Source organism: Equus quagga, chromosome 9 (genome assembly GCF_021613505.1).
Source record: "Equus quagga isolate Etosha38 chromosome 9, UCLA_HA_Equagga_1.0, whole genome shotgun sequence".
Classification (NCBI taxonomy): domain Eukaryota; kingdom Metazoa; phylum Chordata; class Mammalia; order Perissodactyla; family Equidae; genus Equus; species Equus quagga.
In genome coordinates, this window is record NC_060275.1 from 28,201,872 (window position 1) to 28,215,751 (window position 13,880).

At 41.5% G+C, this 13,880-nt stretch overlaps 1 protein-coding gene across 6 annotated transcripts in view; it reads left to right on the forward strand.

The window, feature by feature from the left end:
- Window positions 1-10,787: 10,787 nt before the first annotated feature.
- PIAS2 (protein inhibitor of activated STAT 2) overlaps window positions 10,788-13,880 on the forward strand; it is a 107,334-nt gene continuing 104,241 nt past the window's right edge. For 5 of the 6 annotated variants that reach the window (XR_006890092.1, XR_006890093.1, XM_046671366.1 and 2 more), the window contains exon 1: window positions 10,788-10,938. Coding sequence is in view for 3 of the 6 variants with exons in the window: in XM_046671366.1 (XP_046527322.1) it covers window positions 10,915-10,938 (24 nt within the window). In the remaining 3 variants the exon portion in view is untranslated. The remainder of the gene's footprint in view (window positions 10,939-13,880) is intronic. The other variant, XM_046671369.1, reaches the window with a different exon arrangement.

The window sequence follows — 13,880 nt, forward strand, 5'->3', positions numbered from 1 at the left end:
ATCTTGTGCAGAAACAGAATGAAATCTGGTTTTTGCCCCCCCACTGTCATCAGTGTCGTTTCCGGTTTACCTAATGGTATCAAAATGTTTGTCCGTCTTCTTATCTTCATCTCCACAGCAGTCCTCCTGCTGCCATTCCTGCAGCCACATCTAGCGGTTCAGAGTCACACAGGCCAGGACTGCAATCTTGCTCTGTCACTTACTGCTCTGTGATTTTAGGAAAGGTATTGGACCTGTTCAAGCCTTATTGCTTCATCTGTAAAATGGGAACAGTAATACCCTCTCATAGTGTTGCAATAGATACAGGAAACAATGCATGGGAAAGACTGCCTCAGTCAAGTCTCCTGGATTAAGAGATTGTTAGCTTTTTTGTGTTTGTAGAATGAATGATCAACTAAAGAAAGAAACCAACCCATATTAGTTTTAGAAATGAAGGGAGTGGATTTTACTGGAAGAATAGCGGGATAACCTAAATCATTAAGCCAAGGAAACATTGAACAACAAGGTGCAGAAAGGGCAGACATCAGTGCAGCATCTGAGACCTCAACAGCTGTCCCCATCGCTCAAAAATGTCCTGCCATTAACATGACTCAGCTTCAAACTCCTTTAGCCCACATATCACTCAGCACAAATTTTCAAGAAAAAGAATTTGATTGCTACCCCCTACCTAACAGAGGGTCTTTTCTCAGCCAGTGTTCCATCCAAATCCAATATTCAGCTGTGGCTAGGGAGGAGGGTCCCACGTCACAAATAAGTTTGCAGGGCCTGTGAGAAGGAGAGCACGGCTGACACACACCCCAAAAAGTGTGTGGTTTCAGTGCTTGGAAATGCCTGGCACCTCATGAGCCCCTAATGAGTCTTAGCTATTGTTGTTATTGTTGATAGAGTTCCCTGTTATTTTCATCCTTCTTACATTTCGTTACACCATTTTTTTTTTACCACTGAAATGTCATTCCTCTTCTTTTTGAATGAAAATGAAGTCATTAATTTATTCATTCATGTGGAAAATATTTATTTCATACATAACATGAGTCAGACAATGTTCTCGGCAATGGGGATACAGTGGAGAACAAAGTCCCTGCCTTCATGGTACTCCCATTCTAGTGGCTGCTGGGGACTTTAGGAATAATTGTCCCCACACACCATGAATTAATATAACTGGACGTGGTGAGAAGTTCTAAAAGGAAAATAAAACAGTTTGAGGGGATAAATAATGATAGCGGAGGAAGAATCAGGCCTAAGTGTGGGAGATAAAACGAGGGTCTGTGCACCGTAGTGAGGAGGCTGATTTTTATTTTTAGAGTGATGTGAACCCATTGAAAGGTTTTGGACAGAGGGATGGTGAGATCAGATTCATATTTATAAAACATCGCTCTGGCTGTTATATAGAGAATGGTTGTAGTAGAGCAAGCTAGAAAGCAAGGAAATAAGACAGGAGACTGCTGCAGTCTTTCAGGATGATGGTGGCAGTAGCAGAGAAGTACTGAAGAATGATCAGATTTAGGATGGATTTTGTGTTTTGTTTTATTACGAAATATTTCAAGCATACAAATATAGGGAATAATAGATTGGTATATCCATCTTCCAGTGCCATCATATCTTAACATTTTGCCATATTTGCTTCAGATCTTTTTTATTAAGAAAGAAAACTTTATAGGCCAGCCCAGTGGCATAGTAGTTAAGTTTGTGCACCCCACTTTGGTGGCCTGAGGTTCCAGGGCCTGGATCCTGGGTGTGGACCTACACACTGCTCACCAAGCCATGCTGTGGCAGCGTCTTACGGACAAAAAATAGAGGAGGATTGGGACAGATGTTAGCTCAGTGACTCTTCTTCAGGCAAAAAGAGGAAGATTGGCAAAAGATGTTAGCTCAGGGCCAATCTTTCTCACCAAAAAAAAAAAAAAAGAAAGAAAGAAAGAAAGAAAGAAAGAAAGAAAGAAAGAAAGAAAGAAAACTTTGTAAATACAGTGGAACTCCCCAGAATAGCCCACAGATCCCATTCTCTTCTTCTCAGAGGTTCCTACTGTCCTGGTTTTTATATTCATCACTCACTTGTATGTTTTTGAGCTTCTATCACATATGTATCTATCCATAAATATACAGCATTGTTTTATATCTTTGAAAAGTGTATATAAAGGGTATATAACTTTTTTCCAACTTGATTTTTTCATTTAACATCATTTTGGGGATTTTTCCATGTTCTTATATGTAGCTCTGGCTTATTCATTTTTTTCTTACTCTATGTGTAGCATTCTTTTGCAGGAACAAACCACAATGCATATATCTACTCTCCTCTTGATGTACAAGTAAGTTGTTTTCAATTTTTCACTATTACAAACAGTGATGTAATAAATATCTTTATACATATCTCCTGGTGCACATGTACATGTATGAGTTTCTCTAGGTTAGTGCTTCCTAATGTTTTTCAGGTCATAGCACACAGAGAAAATGATAAAATTTCTGTGGCATGTTGATAAACTGGAGTGGATTTAGGAACATCTATATGGGGCTTGATGAAAAAGCTCATTACTTTTTTCTTATAATTGTAAGAAAAAATGGAATACTAAAGTATTAAGGAAATCATAAAATATTTAATTTGTATAAAACTTCTATATAACAAATTTTGAGTTTTAATGAAAAGCTTGAGAGCACTTCCATGAGAAAATTTAATGTTTGAAATGTTTATATGTCCTGATCAAGACATTTTAAATGACAATGTCTTCAAATTCTTGTAGATACAATTGACAAGAAATGTTACATTTTTACAATCATTCAAAAGTTGAAATTATATATTAAAAACCTACTAGCCATTCCTTTTCTATGACTGACCAATATAATTTTGGAATTTTTAATGATAAATTAGGTTGTAGATTCCAGTTGTTTAGACAGTACAGAGTTCCCAAACACCCCAGTTTCCTTTATTATTAACATCTTATATTAACATGGTACATATGTCATAGCTAATGAACAAATACTGATACGTTATGATTAACTAAAGTGGTCAGTGGTTAAGATTTGGGGCTCTCAATGCCATGGTCTCGGGTTTGTTTCCTGGTCAAGGAAGCATACCACCCACCTGTCGGTTGTCATACTGTGGTGGCTGCATTTTGCTGTGATGCTGAAAGCTATGCCATCCGTATTTCAATACCAGCAGGGTCAACCATGATGGACAGGCTTCAGCAGAGCTTCCAGACTAAGACAGACTAAGAAGAAGGACATGGCTATCTACTTCTGAAAAACCTGGCCATGAAAACCCTATGAATAGCAGCAGAGCATTGTCCCATATAGCGCTGGAAGGAGAGAGGATGGTGCAAAGAAACCAGGCAGGGTTCCACTCTGCTGTACACAGGTTTGCTAGGAGTCAGAATCAACTCAATGGCACCACCAACAAAACTTATTAAATAAAGTTCATACTTTATTCAGATTTCCTTAGTTCTTGCCTAAAGTCCTGTTTCTGTACCAGGACACCAGCCAGGATACCACATCACATTTTGTTGTTATGTCTCTGTAGGGTCCTCTTGGCTGTGATGGTTTTTCTGACTTTCCTTGTTTCTGATGACCTTGACACTTTTAAGAAATACTGCTCAGGTAGTTAGTAGAATGCCGCTGAAGTTAAGAGATTTGTCTGATGTTTTTCTCATGATTAAACTAGGGTTATGGGTTTTTGAGAGGGAGACCACAGAGGTAAAGTGCCATTCTCATCACATCATTTCAAGGGCATATACTATTATCAAGTTCTCATCAGAACTTGGGAGGTGATAAAAAACTATCTCATGACAATCTCTGTGATAGAGAAGCAAATGAAAAACAGACTTGTAAACAGCTCCTAACAAACATCCCATGTTGGTTTTTAGTCATTTAATCATGTTTCCTGGTATGTCTGGTAACTTTTGAGTAAATGCCAAGCATTGTGTATGAATTATATGTTAGTTTTCCTTTTCATTAATTTCTTCTCTAATATTTAATATGTCTTTCATATTACTTTCCTTGGGTTTATTTTCCTGTTTTGTTTCTTAAAGTTGTTCAGGTCAACTGATTGCCAGCTTTTTTCCTTTTCTACCATAGACATTTAAGGTTATAAAATTCCCTGTAACCATGGCTTTAGGTACAACTCACAAATTTTGATATGTAGTGTTTTAATTATCATTCAGGTAAATAGTTTTTAAACTTTCATTGTGATTTCTTCTTTGACGCATAGATTACTTAGAAGTGTATTGCTTAATTTCCAAAACTGTGGTGATTTTATAGTTATCTATTATTGATTTCTAGCTTAATTGTGCACAGAACATAATCTGTATGATTTCAATCCTAAAATTTGTTGAAACTTAGCAACAAAAATTGAAACAAGCTGATTAAAAATGGGTAAAGGACTTGAATAGACATTTCTCCAAAGAAGATGCACGAACGGCCAATAAGCACATGAAAAAAAGCTCAACATCACTAATTGTTAGGGAAATGAAAATCAAAACCACAATATACCAGCTGATACCTATTGGGATGACTCCTATTAAAAACCAGGAAATAACAAGTGTTGATGAGGATGTGGAGAAATTGGAACCCTTGTGTACTGCTGGTGGGAATATAAAATAGTTCAGCCACTTTGGAAAACAGTATGGCAGTTCCTCAAAAAGTAAAAATAGCATTACCATACGATCCAGCAATTCCACTCTGCATATATACCCAAAAGAACTGAAAGTAGGGTCTAGAAGAGATATTTGTACACACATGTTCATAGCAGCATTATTCACAATAGCCAAAAGGTGGAAGCAACCTGCTATGGACCGAATGTCTGTGTCTCCCCAAAACCTATATGCTGAAACTCTAGTCCCCAAAATGTGATGATATTTGGAGGTTAGGCCTTTGGGAGGTAATTATGTTTAGCTGAGGTCACGAGGGTAGGGGTCCCATGATGGCAATAATGCTCTTATAAGAAGAGGAAGAGACCAGAGCGCTCTCTCCAAGTCATGTAAGGATACAGCAAGACGGTGGCCATCTGCAAACCAAGAAGACATCACCAGACAAACCAGCAAACCTCATCAGACATCAGATCTGCTGGCACCTTGATCTTGGACTTCTCAGCATCCAGAACTGTGAAAAATAAATGTTTGTTGCTTAAGTCACCCAGTCGGTGGTATTTTCTTTTAGTGGCACAAACTGATTAAGACACAACTTAAGTGTTCATGAACAGATAAATGCAGAAACAAAATATGGTACATACATCCAATGGAATATTATTCAGCCTTAAAAATGAAGTAAATTCTGTCATATGCTACAATGTGGATGAACTTTGAAGACATTACGCTAAGGGAAATAAGCTAGTCTTCAAAAGACGAATATTGTATCATTCCACTTTTATGAGGTACCTAGAGTAGTTAAATTCATGGAGAAAGCAGAATGGTGGTTGCTAGAGGCTGGGAGAAGGGGAGAATGGGGAGTTGTTGTTTAATGAGTACAGAATTTCAGTTTTGCAAGATGAAAAGAGTTCTGTAGATGGACGGTGGTGACGGTTCTGCAACGATGTGACTATTCTTAATGGTACTGAACTGTACACTTAAAAACGGTTAAGATGGTAAATTTTATGTCATGTGTATTTTACACAATTTTAAAAATTGTTGACACTTACTCTATTGTCAGTATATGTTCAATTTTTGTAAATGTTCTATATGTGCTTGAAATAATAAATTTTCTGCACATTAATTAGATTTATTGGGTTGTTTGTTAAGTATGCTGTTCAAAAAATACGTATATCTTTAATGATATTTTTGTTTGCCTTTTGTATCAATTATTGAGCTAGGTATGGTAAAATCCTTCACTGTACTTGTGGATTTTGTCTATGTCTCAATGTAGTTCTGTATGACACACTGAAGCCATGTCATTAGGTGCATACAAATGTAAGATTGCTATATTTTACTGGTGAATTGAACTCACTCAGGAAAGTCCCAAGTATGGCATCCCTAGCAGATATTTATAGTTCCCTCTGGTCCAGAGGCCATTTACTAATCAGAGATCATTTTTATCATAAACCTCTATGTTTCCAAGTGAACAAAGCTAGAAGGTTAACTGCAGGTCAAGTTCTCATGCAGAATAGGAAAGAGTTTTGTTAACCCTTTACCTAGTGTTTTTCTTTAGTCTGAAAAATCTCAAACTTTATCTCTTCACATATTACTTCTGCCTCATTCTGCTCCTTTTTGTTGCTTTTTAAGGACTCCAATTAGACATTTATTAGACCTTTTCAACATTATCTTCCCTGTCTCAAATCTATGTCTCTAATATTTTCTTATGTATTTTTCACCCTTTTGTTTTCCTGCACTTCATCCTAAATAGTTTTCTAACATATGGTCTGGTCATTAATTCCCTCTTAAACTGTGTGTAATATACCATTAAACCTCTCCATTGAGTTCTTAAGCCTCTCAATTCTAGAGTTTCTATTATTTTTTCCAAACATTTATTTATTTGTGTAAGCATGCTTTTATTGCAGTCTTTTGCTGATTTTTGACTATATGCTGGTCATTTCACTTGGAAAATTATCTGTAGGATAGTTTGAAGTTTGAAGTGATGCTATCTTTGTCACTGGAGAGGATTTTTGTTGTTTCTGCCTGATGCCTGTGGAGTGCCACTCTAGGACCTGTTTATTCAACATTCAAAGTGTGAGACTTCCTGATTACTGTAAATCCTGATTGCAATTTGTGGAAGTGTTGATTTATTTCTGGCTTATCTTTATCCTATGGGATCTTGTCTTAAATATGGGGGTGTTTATTAGACTTTCCATCTTCTGTGGCACTAGATTTATTTCTCTCTTGCTCAGCAATCTTGCAAAAGTCATAGCTCAGTTTATAGATTTTACTTTTGGATTGCCAAATGCCTTCAGGACAAATGTTTGGTTTAACTGCCTGGAATACTACTTTCTAAGATTTTGGCTGGATAATTCCTTATATTAGGCATTTGCTTCTGATTTTCTAATCCAGATTTTTTGGTGGTTCTCAGAGTTGGATCAAATTACCAAGTTCTTTAATATATATGCTAGTGTGAAAACATCCCTGCATTACTAGGGTAAGATCTGCCTATAAGTTAGATAGGGAAACTAATTTTTGTCTGGTTTTGGCATCAAAGTTATAATAGCATTTTAAAATAAGGAGAGAATTTTCCTTCATTTTAAAATTCTCTCTATAGTATTAGAAATCACATCATTGGTTGTTTTTAATGGGAAGTTTGACTGGGAAGGGGAAATAGGGAACTCTCTAAGGTTATGGAAATGTTCTGTATCTTGATAAGCATTTTTCAAAACTAATTGAAAAGCTTAAAATATGAGGATTTTGGGGCTGGCCTGGTGATGCAGCAATTAAGTTCACACGTTCCACTTCCACAGCCCGGGGTTCACCTGTTTGGATCCCAGGTGTGGACCTATACACTGCTTGTCAAGCCATGCTGTGGCAGGCATCTCACATATAAAGTAGAGGAAGATGGGCACGGATGTTAACTCAGGGACAGTCTTCCTCAGCAAAAAGAGGAGGATGGGCAGTAGATGTTAGCTCAGGGCTAATCTTCCTCAAAAACAAAAAAAAAAAAGAGAAAAGAATAAAAAAGATATGAGGATTTCACTATATGTAAATTATACCTTAAGAATAATATTGTTCAAATATTAATGATTATTGAATCTAGTTGGAATGTATACAGGTGTTCCTTGTATTATGCTTTCAACTTTTCTTTGTGTTTAAAAATTTTGGAATAAAAAGTTGGGGATATAAAATTAAAAGTTAAATTCATTGTTCAGTTTCCTTGATTATTAGTTTTGGTAAAGGTTAAGGCCAAACACTACCTACAAAGTGTAAAGGAATGAAGAAATGTGATTAAAATAGATGTATGCTTGGCAAAAGAAGAAAGTTGGCTTGAAATTATCTAGGAGGTTTGAACACAGTTATAGGGAAAGAAGAGGAAATCAGTGGAAAGGAAAAAGATGTTGAGATCAGGGAAGATGGAAGGGTTCAGAGATAGGAAGGGAAAGGAGTAACAAGACAGGTGCTCAAAAGTAAACTCAGTATTTCATGCATGGTCCAACTAGGTTGAATACTCTTTTCTAAACATACTAGGATATATCAAATGGTTATATGAATGCTACTCAATATTTTTTTTTGGTGTGTGTTTATCAGCTCTTTAGATACAAAACAATTTTATCAACTATCACCCTATGAGTTTATAAAGTACACTCATATACCTTATCTCATGTAACCCTCGAACATCCTGAGATCAGAAATAGATTACAAAAACTGGGTTGAGATTTTGCTAAAGTTACACAGGTAATAAGTGGAAAAGCCACTCCTGAGACTTTTGACTCCATGTAATGTGATCTTCAGACACTTTAATTACAATACTTATAATGTTCTTTAACTGCAGCCAGACTAAGGGGGTGGCCCAGCCAGGTAAATGCCTAGAATCTCAATCCATAAAGACTGTTAACACATTTTATCATTAAGAATGTAATGAGAAGATTGTATTTAATGAATTCTGTATGTGGCTGGAGTGGTACTTTGATATGTGGCCTAGAGTGGTGGTGAGACTACTGTACTTCCCTCCTTCCTCACTCCCCTCCAGGGATATGTTATGCCATTTTATAAGGAAGCAAGGTGCAAGTAAGTGCAGGGATTTCTTTTTTTTAATTATTTTTTTTTTTTTTGAGGAAGATTAGCCCTGAGCTAACACCCACCGCCAATCCTCCACTTTTTGCTGAGGAAGACTGGCCCTGAGCTAACATCTGTGCCCATCTTCCTCCACTTTATATATGTGGGATGCCTGCCACAGCATGGCTTGCCAAGCGGTACCAGGTCTGCACCTGGGATTCGAACAGGTGAACCCCGGGCCGCTGAAGCAGAACGTGCGAACTTAACCTCTGCATGACCAGGCCGGCCCCCTGGGGATTTCTTTTTGATGAATAGGATATATAAACTTGGATCAGAGCTGCGTTGCTCATGACAGAAAAGAGAAAGTCACCTTTCTCACCGTTTACCACTTAACCTTTCCTTTAAACAAATATTGAAGTAATATTACGGAGTATAGTTTAGAAAAGACGCCAAATTAGTAATCTGGCCTGGGGAGACAAAGAAGCATTTTATTTCAGAGTTGTTTTGGTAGCAACTAATAGAAAATTCATCTCAAACTATCTAAAACAGTAAAGGAAAGCTATTGGCTCAAGAAAACTGACAAGTACATAGGTAGGGTGGGTGTCAAAGTTAATTCTGATATTTTTTGGTGATTCTTGCCCATGAGATGGGTTGGTCCTTAGCCCACAGTGGCCTTCACTTAATGTCTGTTGAACAATGTTAAACTCTACTGAAGTGGAAACCAAGGCCTAAGGAGAATAAGTTAAGACCAAGACTAAGCCAAGCTAAGATCACAAAGTTAATGGTGGAGAGCCAGAATTAAAACCTACTCTAGATACTGTTCATTCATTCTTTCATTCATCAAACAAATAGGAGACATTTATCAGTCATTACAGTTTAGTGGGTTCAAAAAAAATTTGAGATATAAATTCCAAACAATTATTATTATGTATATAATAGTCACACAAATACCTAATTACCATGGAAAAATATGAAGGAAAAGTTCAGGGCCTGATCGGTCATTAAGAGGGACTTGAATTAAAACGGGGCATCTGGGTTTACGGGTCTTTCTGAAGTGATACTTAAACTGAGACCTGAAGAACGACCAAGAGTTAGAGAGGTGAAGAGGGAAAAAGCGGCAAATTACTCTCGGCCCAGGGATCAACAATCAGAGGTCTTAAATAGTGGTGGTCCAGGGGAGAGTGATGGAGGCACTGAAACAAGCGCAGTGTTGGTGGAGAGATGGGGCGTGGGAAAAGGCAGTAGGTAGGAACCAGATTAAACAGGGCCTTGTAAATTGTATTGTGTTTTAAAGTCTTTTTGTGGGTGGGTTCCATCCACCTCTTCCAGGAAATTTGAACCCTGGACTTGGTCCAGCGAATTTCTGGACCAGCTGCAGTCAGCATCTCCCCTCATCCTTTGTCAGCACGTCAGGGGTGCCATGGAGCATCCTTCCACGTTCTCCGCTTTTGGCATTTCATTCTTTCCTAGCTATCTGACTTTCCCGACCCCTAGACTTTTCATCAGGGCCCTTCTGAGTGCTCTCTTATTTCAGTTCTCCCCCAGCCCATCCCCGGCCCCCAACTCTGCAGTCTGTGACATTCAGTTGCCCTTCAAAGTCAGAAAGAATCAGCCAGGTGAGGACTTTGAGGATGTCAGCAATCTAAGAGGCCTCACCAATCCCGCACCAGGAGATTGGAACAATAGCTTACCCAACACCCACATCTAGATTGTTCCGCCCCAACTGCCGCGGGGGATGCTTTTATTTGCGGCTGCTTCCTCCGTCCACAGCCACAGCGGGGAAGGGCACCGTAAGAATTTTCCCGAAACGTTCCTGTCACGGGTCCCGGCCCCCCTCTTCCTCTCCGCCGCTCCCCCGGGCCTGCCTCCCCCTCAGGGCCGCCGGGAACGCTGCCATCGCGACGCCGCTTCAGGGAGCCGGGCCGAGCCTCGGCGCCGGGGACTGCAGGCAGCACGGGGGACAGCGGAGGGCACGGCGCCGGGCTGGGCGGCGGGAGAGGGCGGGAAGCCCAGGCGACACTCACACCGCGCGCCGGGAGCGCGGACGGAAGCCGCGGGCGGAGGGGGGCGGGGCGCGGGGGGGGGGGGGGGGCGCGTGGGCGGGGCCGCGCGCGCCGGGGGTGGAGCTCCCGCGCCGGTCACGTGACGGGCCCGGCGGCAGCGGCGGCGGCCGCGGCGTCTTTAGCGGCGCCCAGTGCAGGATGGTGCTGGAGGCGGCGGCGGCCGTGGTGGCGGCGGCGTCCTTGGCGGCAGCGGGAGGGGGTGCTGTGGCGGCGGCGGCGCCCGCGGGTGGTATAAAATGGCGGATTTCGAGGAGTTGAGGGTAAGCGGGGGCGCGGGAGTGGAGAGCGGAGGCCGCGGGGGAGGGGAGGGGAGACGGGGAAGCCGCAACGTCGCCGGCCGCCACCTTCTTGTTTCCCGGGGACCGGTTGGCGGAGCCCCGAGCCCCGGCCCGCGTCCGAGCGGGCGCCGGCGGGCGGGGGAGGGGAGCGGGGCGGCGGAGGCGGGCCTGGGCCCGGGCGCGGCGGCCGGTGGGTCCGGCCGGGGGGTCCGCACACCTGGCGCGAGGGGCCGGGGCCGCCCTCGGGGAGGGGGGGCGGCTCGTGGGGACCCGTCTTCCCCGTTTATTTTAAGAGCTGAGGTGGGAAGCAGCCTTTGCTCCTCCGCCTTCGCGAGGGGTCTACGTGTCTGTGGCGACTCCGAAGTCTACATGCTCCTGACTTGGTGCGAGACTGTTTTCTGAAATGTGAAGTTGCGTTTAGGAATTCTCTCTGCTCCATGGCTGATGCTGCCGGTTAGTCCGACCTGTCAGGAGAAAGGCCCCTTCCTCGGGCAGCGCTTCCTCCTCAGCATCTTGGAGAGAAGCGTGGTCTTTGGGGACCCTGCCTTCGATAATCGGCCTCACACCTTGACATTTTCTCAGTGCCGTGGCGAGAAATCCGCAAAGTCCGTGTTGTCAGGAGGTTTGTGAACTCGTTTTGCTCTTGAGGAAAAACCTTTTTCTTCCTAGCCTTCGAACAAGGTCACAACTTTGTTGTTGATGCCTCTGTACAGTGGAAGTTTGAAATGGGTGTGCTGGGGGTAGAACGGAAAAGATATTTTTCCCCCGGCTGATAACCTTCAGAGTCCTCAACTGAAACAAAACTGTGATAAACGAGCCGGATTTATTTTTTATGGGTCGCTGAATTACTGGCGACGTAAATGGGATCCTAAAAGACAGAAACTGTGATTTAAAAAAAAAGAAAAAGTAGAGATGAATGTGAACTTGAAATTAACCGCAACCAATTTGCACAACATAGACGTATAATGTTAGGGTTAGCTTTTCCGAATAAGGAGGAAGAGGAATCCGGTAAAAGATACAGTTTTGTATGTTATTGATTTTCGGCGAGGGCCGGGGTGGGGGACGAATGTTGGCAGGTTACTTGGCAGGTATGGTGGACATCAGCAAAAGAACATATTCATGATTCTGATCTAAAGGGAGATTGTTGCATAGTTTGCTTAATGCCTGCTATTTTCCCTCCTGTTTCAAAAAGAGTTAATTCCCAGTAAAGAGAAAAATATATTATGCATTTTATGCCCTATACTAGTGTAATAAGAGAACCATGATAGTAGGTAAAGGGTGTTCATATTGATAAGTGTGAGGCTTTTAATATCTCAGAGCCCCAGCTATAGAGCTTTTAACACCTGTGGAGCTTTAGAGGCAACCAGGCCCAAGCCTCACCTGTATAAATTCATGCATTAGGTTTAGGGTAGCTTGAGAAGACTGAAGTTTGAAGTTAAATTTATTTTTACCTGCAATGTCATTTTAATTTTTGTGTAGTAACAGATGAACACAACTTTTCCTCTTCTAAGATTTTTTATTGATGAAAACTTTCCCAAGACCTGTATTAGACTTTTGTAAATTTTGTTGGTCAAAGCTTAACAAAAAGCGGACAACGTGTTTACTGGTATGGGGCAGAAAGGACGATGTTTAGGTTGGAGTGGAAGCAGGAACTGGAAAGTGATTGGAAACCTTTAGTTTCCTCTCTTTTTCTTTTTCCTCTCTTTTTGGTCTAGCCCCCATCTCTCCCTCTCTGCCCGCCTCCATTTTGTTTTGTGGGTCAGCTTCATCATATCTTTCTGTAAATCAGCTGTCTTTGCTTCTCTCTGCACTTGATAGAAGATGGCCCCCTCCCCCCACAGTTCACATTAGGTGACCAACAGAGACTAACTGGGAAGAGTTTTCAGAGGAGGGGAGGGTATGGGCTGTGTAGATGCTGCAAGAGTTATCCACCCCGGTCTCTGCCTTAGCTGCTCAGGAGCATCTTTTACATTTTAAGATGAACTGTCTCTCTCCCCCCATTGCAAACAATGATGATGATAGTAATGATGATGGCAGATACCCATTATAATGTAGTCCTTATTACATGCCTGACTCTGGTCTAAGCACTTCATATATATACTTATTTAGTTCTCACAACAATTCTATGAAGAAATTGAGGTACTGAGAGATGAAGTAACCAGACCTATATCACACAGCTGGGCCCGGAAGACCTGAGACTTTGACCATCTAGCTTTAGAGTCAGTGCTTTTCAGAGTCTGAGCTGTACTGGTGTTTTCAGTTTCCATCTGGCCCAGGTGGGCTCCTAGCCATCTGTGGACTAAATTGAATGATAAATAACCAGCGTCTTTCTTAGGTGACATATAATATTGGGGGAAAACAGGACAACTGACTAAAAATCTGATTAGAGAGGAGGAAAACGGGAAGAAACATCTAGGGCTTTCCAAGTGATCTCACTTCAGAATGTATTCTGGTGGTCGTAGTGATAGTAAAGTAAGTTAAAGGATGAGGAAAAATCTTGGGTGTTAGTTTGTTGGCTAACTTCTTGGCTGTAAAGGTAATGATCAGCCGACCTGGATGCCACGGATTTGGCTACTGATATTGCTGGGAAGATTTCCATTATCTTTGTTGTCATTCAGGGCCACTCCTTAGGGGCATGTATAATCAGAGCAGGTCACTTTTGGCTGGTGCTGCCTTCTTCTGGACTGGAGGTTGGGAATTTGGGAAAGATCATCCTCACTGTTCTTTAGTGACTCCTGTGCCTTTGCTTTTTAGGCTTGGGGGAGGGGGTGATTTGATGAGGCAACTCCTGTAGTATCTTAAGAGGCCTGACAGTTTCAGTTTTTGAGACTGCTGTGTGAGCCAGTAGCAGAGATCTTGTCCGCTCCTAGCCGATTATGGCAACCCTACACTTGGCTGCTTTCAGTTCAAGTGACCCGTAGAAT